Source organism: Sciurus carolinensis, chromosome 9 (assembly GCF_902686445.1).
Source record: "Sciurus carolinensis chromosome 9, mSciCar1.2, whole genome shotgun sequence".
In the NCBI taxonomy this organism is placed as follows: domain Eukaryota; kingdom Metazoa; phylum Chordata; class Mammalia; order Rodentia; family Sciuridae; genus Sciurus; species Sciurus carolinensis.
This window is the reverse complement of record NC_062221.1, coordinates 80821421-80831574: the sequence shown is the minus strand read 5'-3', so window position 1 is coordinate 80831574 and position 10154 is coordinate 80821421. Positions and strand designations below refer to the sequence as shown.

Genomic DNA, 10154 nt, shown 5'->3' with positions numbered 1-10154 from the left:
TTATCCCCAGTCCCAAAACATCTCTACCTTATACTCTTTCACTTATGATTCCTTTTTTTTTTTTTTTTTTTTTTTTTTTGGTCACATACTTACATGGTACTTATTGTATCCCAGGTATTTCTCTGAACACTTTCTATGTATTATTTTACTTAATCCCCGCCCCCCAAATCTGTCTGAGGTAGCATTATTACCCACGTTTTACAGGGAGGAGGCTGAGGGACAGCAAAATCCAACAAGTTAAGGTCATATTGAGATTATTAAGTCCTCAAGAGTCCCAGCTAAAGATGAAAGCACTCCTAGGAGGAAGGTCTATTAAGTCATAATTACCTACAAGTATAAATGTAAATTGATTTATGAGTTGATCGTAGAGTAAGAGAAGAGATCCAGGACTGATTGATTATAGGCATCACCACAAGAGGAGAAGGGGGAAAAAAATCTACCAAGGCCTTAATAGCATTGTCTTTCTAGAAGACTGAGAAGTTAGATGTATTCTGAAAGGAGGGAGGGTGGCTTTAGATGTATTCTGGAAGAAAAGGAAGGGAAAAATTGATACCCAAAGAGTGTGAACAAAAAGAAGAGAAAGGAATGAATTAATATAATACTTCACTTATTCTCCATTTTTTACCTAAAGCAAATTCTTTCTAAAAATTTCTGTTCCCTTAACCAAATGTACACACCAGTTTCTGTCTCCCTCAACTCATTTTCAACCTACTGAGGATTTAGTGAGCTGTTTTTATCATGATGCAAAATTACGAGTGCACTTTATAGCTTCTTAAAGCTTTCTTCTCTATAGTGCCCATGGTAGTCACACTTACTACTAATGTAGAAACCATCACATTGACTTGGATTTATTTTTTAATTTGTCACTAAACTCAGCTCTGGACAAACTTCAGGATGTCATATAGGAAGCCTTCAGTCTAGAAATGGCACTGGCCAGCTGTGTTCATGAGGCAACTGATTAAATTTTAGTCTATCAGGAAGCTATAAGTGAATTTTGACTCCTCCTTTAATGTTATACATTAAAATTAACTTGAGATGGACCTTTGTGCTTAACTCAGAGAGCTTTTGAAAGAAAACATAGAAGGATATCTTGTAGAATTAAGAGTAAGCAAAGATTTCTTAGATCTCAGAAATTATAAAAGAAAAAATTGGTAAATTCGATTCTATCAAAATTAAGGAATTCAGCTCATCAGAATGTGTCATGGAGATAAAAGTGAGCTACAGGATGGGAGAAAATATTCATAAAATGTATCTGACACAGACTAGTACCTAGGATATATAAATAATTTCTACAGCTGAACGTTTTCAAAAAATGAAAAGTATTAGTAAAAGAATTGAATAGCTACTTCATGAATGGTCAATAAGCACATGACAAACTGCTCAACTTCGTTATTCATCAGAAAAATACGAATTAAAACACTGTGAGATGTCACTAACATCCACTAGAATGTCTAAAATTAAAAAGCACCAAATTTGAGGGAGAATGTGAGGCAGCATCCATATGCAATGGAATAATCTCTTAGGAACAGGTCTTAAAATTTCTTAGAACACTAAATGTAAACCAGCCTTATAATACAGCAATCCTGTGCCTTGATAATTAGCTGAGAGAAATAAAAATAAATGTCCATTAAAAGCCTTGTAGATGAATTCCCATAAAGTTTTATTCATAACAACCAAAAATTGGAAACAGCTTGTGTATTCATCAATATATTCATCAACAGGAAAATGGACAAACTGTGTTATACAGTATTTAAGAAATAAAAAATACAGATCCATGTAACACCATGGATGAATTTCAATACCATTATGCTGAATAAAAGAAGGCTCACACAAAAGAATACATATAGCATGGTTAATGTGAAGTTTAGAACAGGTAAATGTCGTCTATCATGGGAAAAAAAAATCAATAGAGGTTGTTGCCTTTGAGAGGACCAAGCAGGAATTGACTGAGAAGGAGCATGTGAGAACTTTCTGGAGTACTGCTAATGCTCTATACAGTTATGAGTTTGGATTATTTATATATGTTTGTCAAAACTCAGCAATTGTACACTTAAGATATGCACATTTTATTGAACGTAATCTTTATTTCAAGAAAACTGGAAACACATGCAGACTCCTATTTAATCATATTCTTGCTGAATCATTTAGGGGATGTGTATAGATGTTTGCAATTCAACTATGTGAAAAATATAAGCTGGATTAGTGCTGGTTGATGAACAGATAGGTGGCAGGCAAGTATAGAAAAATTTTAGCGGTAAAATCTCGGTGGTGGATATATGGACTTACTGTAAAACTCTTCCGATGTTGCATATGTTTGAAGTTTTTGTTATAATAAAAAATCAAAGAACCCAGCAATTATTAGACTCTTGAGCTCAGTGTTTCAAGGTCCTGTTGACACGGTTATCCCTTTGATGCTTGGGACATAATCTCCCTTCCGTCAAAGAAACCCAAAACCCTGGAAAATTTAATTTTCTGTTGGATTAGAAACAACTTCATCCTTCCTGGAGATATAAGCTTAAATGGACTTAACCCGGGGGCTTGTGCCTTATTGATATACTTTGTTATACTGATGGAAATGCTGTGTTTCCTTTTCTGGAGAAGTCCTTCTAAACTCTCAGGTCTTTTCCTCTTTTCTCCCAACACTTTCCTCTGTGTAGGAATCTTCCTGCCATCCTGGACTGGGTGAAAACTCAGAAGCCTGGTGCCATGGGTGTCAACATCATCACGTCAGACTTCGTGGACCTGGTGGACTTTGCCACGACCGTCATTGAGTTGAATGACCTTCTGCAGGAGGACAGAGCTTTGGCTAAATGCTGATTTAATTGTTTGTTTAACTTAGGGTTGAAGTTGTTGATCCAGGGTAGAGTTCTTTGAAGGATTTCCTGTTGGGATGGCCCCTGGGCAGTGGTAGTGAAAAGAGAATAAGAGGAGGAGGGTTTCTTTTTTTTTTCTTCCTCACAGGACCATTTGGTTAACATTATAGGGCCTTAAATTGCATTTTTCCCAAATGAGTTTTAAAAAGCTTAAGTCCAAGGGAAGAAAGCATGTTTCATGTGCTCAAGGACAGAATCTCCCCAGTGAATTGTGGTAGTGAATAGAATATGGAGATAGGGTCTCTAGTCTATTGGAAAATGGAGTAACCCTCAGTTGATCCACTTCCCTATTGGTTTCCAGGGTCTTGTGTTGAACCAGTGGGAAGGCTAAGCCAGAAAGGCATTCCTGGTCCAAAGGATGACTCATTACAAGTGTGGACTGCCCTGTGGCTGGCTCTAACTTCAACCTGAGGTTCTGGGAGGACAGGCAGCCAAGCATCAGATCTCTCCAGGGTTGTCAAATGGCACCACTACTTCCCTGAGGGAATAAGACTTGTTTGTCACCAAGGTGTCTCATCCACAAGCTGTTCATGCATAGCTTGTGCTGGTAACTGGTCACCTGAATTCTTCAGATAAACAGTGCCTACTGCCCTTGGTATCAGAAATGTTTCCTAGTTTTAAAGCTTTGATTCCTTTCTATTTCTTTCGGCCCCTTCTTAAAGGGAAGGGAACAATGATGGGAGATCTTGTCAGTATGGGGCCCACCAAGAAATAGACATGCATGTTTGCTGCATGCTGGCTTTCTTTGATTTAATTCTCTAGTGTTTTTCTAAAATGACTGCCAGGTAAACACCTGCATCATTTTGGCAAAGTCCTCTTTGGCGTGGGGTCTTCAAGCCAGACCTTGGAATTGCATTTCATTGTCGTCTGCCAACGACTGAGACCTGCACTGTGGAACACAGTAACAAGTAGAAGACACCTTGTCCATGGCACCATGGAGGCTGAAGCAGGATTCATGGGAGAGTGCAATGGCATTAAAGGAGGAAGCTCCAAGTGGGTTTGGAGCCATTCTAAAACTCCTTGAAAACAAGACTACCTCGAGGACCTTTAGGATGACTTGTGTGTCATCAAGTGAGAAATACCCAGTGCTGGGATTTTTCCAGTGCTTGTCTGGATTGCTCTACTTTCTGCAGGTTGTTCTGAGCCTACTTATCATTACTGCATGAGGGCTTTGAAACTCAAGAGGGTTTTTTTTTATTTTTTATTTTTACTGATAAGAGGTGCTTATCTATGAAGAGCCCTCTTGTGTTTTGGTTTATTTATTTATTTATTCATTATTTATTTATAGATTAAGTATCTGCAGTGCTTCTGACCTCAAGAGCACTCACACAGGAGCTAACTGACCTTTCCTTGCCCAGAACAGACGCTGCCACAGCCTTCCTCTCCTTACCAGGACTGTGCATCTCAGGTCTGTGAGTGACACTGGACTCTGCTACAGGCGATCTGACTCCCCCAACTCTGCTGAGGACAAAAGGGATGTGTGGATGTGAACCAGATCCAAGAAACACTTTCAAGCCACACATAGGGACCGAAAATGAAATGGGTCATGGAGAACTCTCAGTCCTTGGGCTAGACCCTCCAGTGGAGAGCTGGAAAGAAAGAAGCTAGAAATAAAACTGGGCCTGAGGATGCACTCACTTTGATGCCCCTCAGTCCTGTTGTATTGATGGAATCCCTAAGGAAGTGTCAGTTTCTGGATTTTTTTAAAGAGGAAATATAAATCTAGAATCCTGAATGGATGGGGGCATTTATAAAGATTACTGGACTCTTCTTCCAGCAGTTTCCCATTTCTGTCCTTTGATTTCTCAGGCAGATTTTGCATGTTGCCTGCAATGGGGGATGTCTTAGGTGAGCTACCAAAAACACCTACGTGTCCCCAACTATTGGTCTTCCAGCTTCGCTTTCTGTAAAGCAACTTAAGTCCTGACCTTTCTCATTCTCAGTTCAAGATGATCACAACAGGAATGCCTATAGGAAAATCTGGCTTAACTTTCCCTGTTCCTGCATTTGAATCCTTCCCTGAAGAGGTTTCCGGAATAGTATTATCAAATTCTATGGGGTCTTCTTCAAATAGGAGTAAGAAGGTGGGTGTTCTCACTTTCTTAATTTTCCTTCAGTTCTGCTGTTGAACTCTAATGACAGGCTCTGAAATCCCTGACTTAACCTCTGAGTTTTATTTTCTTTCTTATTGCTCCATTTTGGTTTGGTTTTTAATTCTTGGTCATTTGCTAAGGACTAGACCATTTTCTCTCTCCTAACCCTGTGTTCCTTGACAAAGATTTAAGGAGGCAAGAGAAGAGTAATTCTGCTCTGTTTTATTTGAGCCTCAGCTTTGTCCAGGTGCTTGGTGCTATGAGGCCAGGTGTGTTGACAGGTATCTGCACAGGAGGTCAGCGACACCCAATGGCTGTTCACTGTCCAGTGAAATGTTTACTTAATGTTCTTCCTTCATTTAAAAATATATAGTTGCACTTCTCTTGGATTGTGACATTTTAAATGCATTTCAGTGTTTGCATGTGAAGAGAAAAATCATGGAATATGACACAGAAGAACAGAATTCCTAAGGTTGCACCTACAGATCCCTGCTCTGCATGAGGAGTGCAGGCATTTACTCCTCAGTGCTGCTATGGGTTGCTTGCCTTGCTTGAATTTTGCAAGTCTGCACTAGAGTTCTGGGAGGTAGGATGATGATTATTTACAATTTTTCCCAGTAAATGCTCAAATCTCTGCCCTCAGAAAAAGGCATACTTTATTGCAAAGAATGTGTGCATTCTGCTCCTTGATCATGAGGCTATGCAAGAGAGCTCAGGCACATAGCACAGAGAGAAAGTAGACTTAAGGTCAGTGACTCATTCTGCAACCATAAGAATGGTAAGCCACCCACAACACTTGTTCTCACAAGTTCTGGGGCCCTTTAGAGCAAAACAAGACTCTCACACTTGCTCAAACTTAACTTCAAGATCAGCTAAACAGCTACTTGATAAAGCCCATGAAGAATGTATCTCACAGAATTTGGGGTCCTGTTTACTCTGAAATATAACAGTATTTTCCATGAGCTTCATTCCAACACTGTCACATTTCCAGGATTTTGTGGCAAAGGGACCATCACAGGTTTTAACTAGGTGAAAGTGGTATTTTAAAGGCTTGGACTTTGAGCTTATTAGAGGTGCCCTGTGGTGTCATGAAGAGAAGATAGTCTAAGGGCTGGAGAGAGAAGTCAAGATGGGGTTGATAGAAGAAAATGATAAGTTATTTAGTATTAATTTTTTTTATTAATGGAAGATGTAATAGGGTCATGCAAGAAAAGTTTTTTTTTATCTGCTGCATTTGACTCAATAATAACTGTTTAGTCATTTTCCTTTGTGCTGAGTTCAGAGCCCTGAAGTTTTGAGGTTAAGCCACAGTATAAATCCAAGTTTTATATAAATGCAAAGAAAAGCACAAGACCTGGGCCCAGGTGATGATATATCTTAACTATTTTATAGTTCTTCTTGCATGACCTCATATTCAAATAAAAATTTATGTTTCTGTCCAAGAGGACAATGTAGTAGAGTACCTTTCTTAGGAAGAAAAAGGGCTTACACAAAATCAGGTCATTGCAGATTACATTCCTGCCAGAGGTAAAGTTGGGTAGTGTTCTTCATTGGCTGTTCGGTTCTGGGAAACAGAATTACCTAATGAATGGGACATGGCCATGAGACTCCCCTTCCTTAACTGAGCAAGTGACCCTGTGCAAAATTGTCCTTAGCTCTTTCATCTGTAATGAAGATGCTATCTGCTACCTAGTGATGAGTGTTTGGAAAACCTTGGTTACTAGTTACTGAAAATATAAGGTCCCTATGTTTAGATTAAATGCCTTATACTCAGGGGATGTACAGTTGTGGTAATTCTTCTTTCTATGCATGTGTATAGAGAATGTGACTTGGGCTTAGTTCCTAAAAGTGTGGTGTAAGTTGACAGAACTTTACCAGGAATGGCACCTTCTGTGTTCCGTGTAATGAAATGTGTAGGGCTCAAAGAAACCTGCCAACATGCTTATTGGCTCTGAGAGGTGGAATTTCTTAATACATGCTAAATAGTCTTGTTAGGCCAAGAGGAAACAAATAGAAAATGAGCGTGTCAAGCATTCAAACCGAGAGGAAGTTTGGTATGGCACAGAAGAATATGGTTGCCCTTGAAATTCCACTCACTTACCAGTACATCTTGGCTCTCTGCTGCAGGCTGGCTCCTGGTATTTGCCACCGTAGCTTTGTCACTCAAAAGTGTTGCCCTGGAAAACACAGGAGCGAAGTGATTAAATGACAAGAAGTTTAGCTGGAAACTTTACCCTTAATTCCAGAGGATTCTGATCAGCTCTTTACTGCCCCCAAGAGACACACTATCTCCTTAGCCTTTGGTTTCCCAGCTTCCTGCTAGAAACAGCACACTGATGGCACTGTATTTCTGAACTAGCCCTAACTCGGAAGTATCCACTACAAAATGCTATCGATTTTCTTAAAGTAGCACAGTCTTAGATACTGTAAAAATAGTCTAAGATAATGCTGTCCTGCTTTAGATATAGTGTTTTAGCATCTTCAACAAAACCCATTCTACTTAGGACTTTCCAAACTCATTTCTAAACCAAATGATTTAGATAAAACATCTCCTTTCTCTTTTCTGGTAGTGCAGTTTCACAATCTGTTGAGGCAATCCCATCAATAGTCTGGAGACATTTTTCTATATGATTCCTTCCTCTCTCCTTCATAGAATACCATTTTGTCCTCTTGTCTCCTGGCCATCCTCCATCATCTGCTGACCACTCTTCATTACAGGATGTTGGCAAAAGGCACATACATACAGTGATGTCCTGCACACTCTACCACAGTGGGTTTTGCTCCTTAATTATTTTCAGTGCATAATTCTGTCCCTCAGCCCCATTCATTCAGTAGAACTATACTTGATTTCAGTCCAGAACTTGGGACCAACACTTAGTTCAAATAGCACAGGCTTCCTCACAAGCTTTAAGCTCAATAAGAAGCACAGCACTTTGAAAAGTGAAATATGGATCTTTGGTAGTTCTGTACATTTGCAATTTTACATTGTTATTAGTTTTTAGCACTAATAACACTTCATTTATGAATCCGTAGTATCAACATGACAAATTTTAGAACCTATTGTAGAAATGATATTACCTTGCTGCTATTATACTTACTAATTTACACCCCAGTGTAAGTAAGTATTAAATACAAATTGTGTATGCATTATTTGTTTTGTGTATATGCCAACTATAATACTTAACCTCACTGATCACTGATTAAAAAAATACAGAAATTGTCATAGTGAAAATAAGTCTTGGTCAATTCAGTCAATTTATGTATCTGATAAATGCTCTAATGTTATATTTTCTCCTCTATTACTTGTTTTACACTACAGTGCATGTTTGCTAAGTTAAAAATAATAATAAATTATATCAATTTTAAGGTTTTAGGATTAAAATTTTGCATATATGCTTCTTGATACTCTGAAATGTGTTTATGGCTTAATTATCTTATTCATACAGATTCACTTGGCTTTTTTCCCCTCTAGGAAATAATTGTTCAAATATATCTCTTTCCTTCTTGTAACCTTGATTAAACCGTGTAATTCAACCTAGAACATTGTAAAGCCAGAATACCTCATTTTAACTGTGAAAAAAAATGTCAAGGGGTTTGATGACATGATGTGTTTCCTTGCACTTGATTTGAATGACATAAATAGGATTAAACCTAATAATAAATATTAAACACTGAAACTTTGACAGGCATGTGTCCTTTGTTTGAATGAACGTTTTATTGTTGGATCCACTCCTAATTTTGTTTTAAAGAGCTATGGACTCAGTGTCAGTAAAATACCTTATTATGCAAATGTTAGATGAACACCCTCTCAGATCTGCCTAGAATGTATTGGGATAAGATAAATATGACTGCAGTTCGAGCAGTGTGTGGAACGTGTGCACAACCACATCACCCATGCTTTTCCAAGCTTTGTCCTTGTCACTTCAGTTATTTCCACTAGTTTCAAACCAGTCCTTACTGACATCATACTCTCACTCTACCACCTTCTTTATGCACATTAATCTGAGTGATTTCTTGCCCAGAAATAGAGCAATGCACAGATTATTTATACATAAAATGAATAAATGAGTGGACCTGCAGTTATTGTTGCAAAGCCCCATATTTTTCTCATTCCTAATTCTTTTTCACAGAGTATCTAAAATCACTAAATTTCAGTGATTCTTAAAATTTTGCCTCATCTGCTACAAAAAATGATGGATTGTGTCATGAAAGCCCTCTCTATGAATTTAACAGAGATCCAATTAATTCTAAGTAATCATTTATTTCATATAGTTGAATGTTGGAACAGGTAATTAGGAATAATGATACATCTGTTCAAGTTACCATAGCAATTTAAGAACATAGTCACATTTGGAATTTTCTGCCTATATTATTGTTTAGTAACTCTATCACAATGTCCTCTGGTTGGCTTTAATAATCAACACATTCAGTGTTTCTCATTTGGTTTTTAGTTATAAATCACATGACATAGATAGGATTGAGTCCAAATATAAACAAAGTAGGTATGACCTACATGGTGTAATTGCAGAGATATTATTGTCCTGAACATGTACTCTGGTTGAGACCTTGCTGCTATGATAATGGAGCTCTTGCATTATGTGGGAAGTTTTCAATATCACTAATCACAGATTAATTTATCACATTACTACAATGTTATACACACAGTAGATGCACAGACCCAGGTTCCTATTCCAACTCCAGAACATCTTGGTATGTGACCTTAGGCAAATTATATCTATATCCCTATGTATATAAAATATAGGGTTAATGAATGCCTGTTATGAAAGTGTTAAACCAAATAAGATAGGTAGAAAACTAAACGAGGAAATGTGTGGAAAGCATTTTAGCACAGATCATGGTTTATAGTAAATTTTCAATAGTAGCTATTAGTATCAGAGGCTGGGATTGTGTACCTGCCTTCTCCAAAGAGTACCTAACAAAATCCTTTTAACATGATTGACTGCTAACTTTTGTGTTCATTGAATGATTTAGCAGGAATTAACCAATGAGAGATAAAATAGATAAATTTGGATAGTGGAAGAGAATGTATCTGAAGCCCTTTTTGTGGCAGACTTACAAGGCTCTGTGGCAGAAAGTCAAGGCAGCTGAGGATGCTCGACACTTAGACTGGTTGATTCCTCTCTCTCTCTCTCTCTCTCTCTCTCTCTCTCTCGCTCTCGCTCTCGCT

At 38.1% G+C, this 10154-nt stretch overlaps 1 protein-coding gene across 1 annotated transcript in view; it reads left to right on the top strand.

Annotated features, from left to right (window-relative positions):
- Plcxd2 (phosphatidylinositol specific phospholipase C X domain containing 2) overlaps nucleotides 1-8646 on the top strand; it is a 46163-nt gene extending 37517 nt beyond the window's left edge. The window contains exon 4 of the mRNA XM_047565057.1: nucleotides 2658-8646. Coding sequence (XP_047421013.1) covers nucleotides 2658-2817 — 160 coding nt within the window. The 3' untranslated portion in view covers nucleotides 2818-8646. The remainder of the gene's footprint in view (nucleotides 1-2657) is intronic.
- The last annotated feature ends 1508 nt before the right edge of the window (nucleotides 8647-10154 follow it).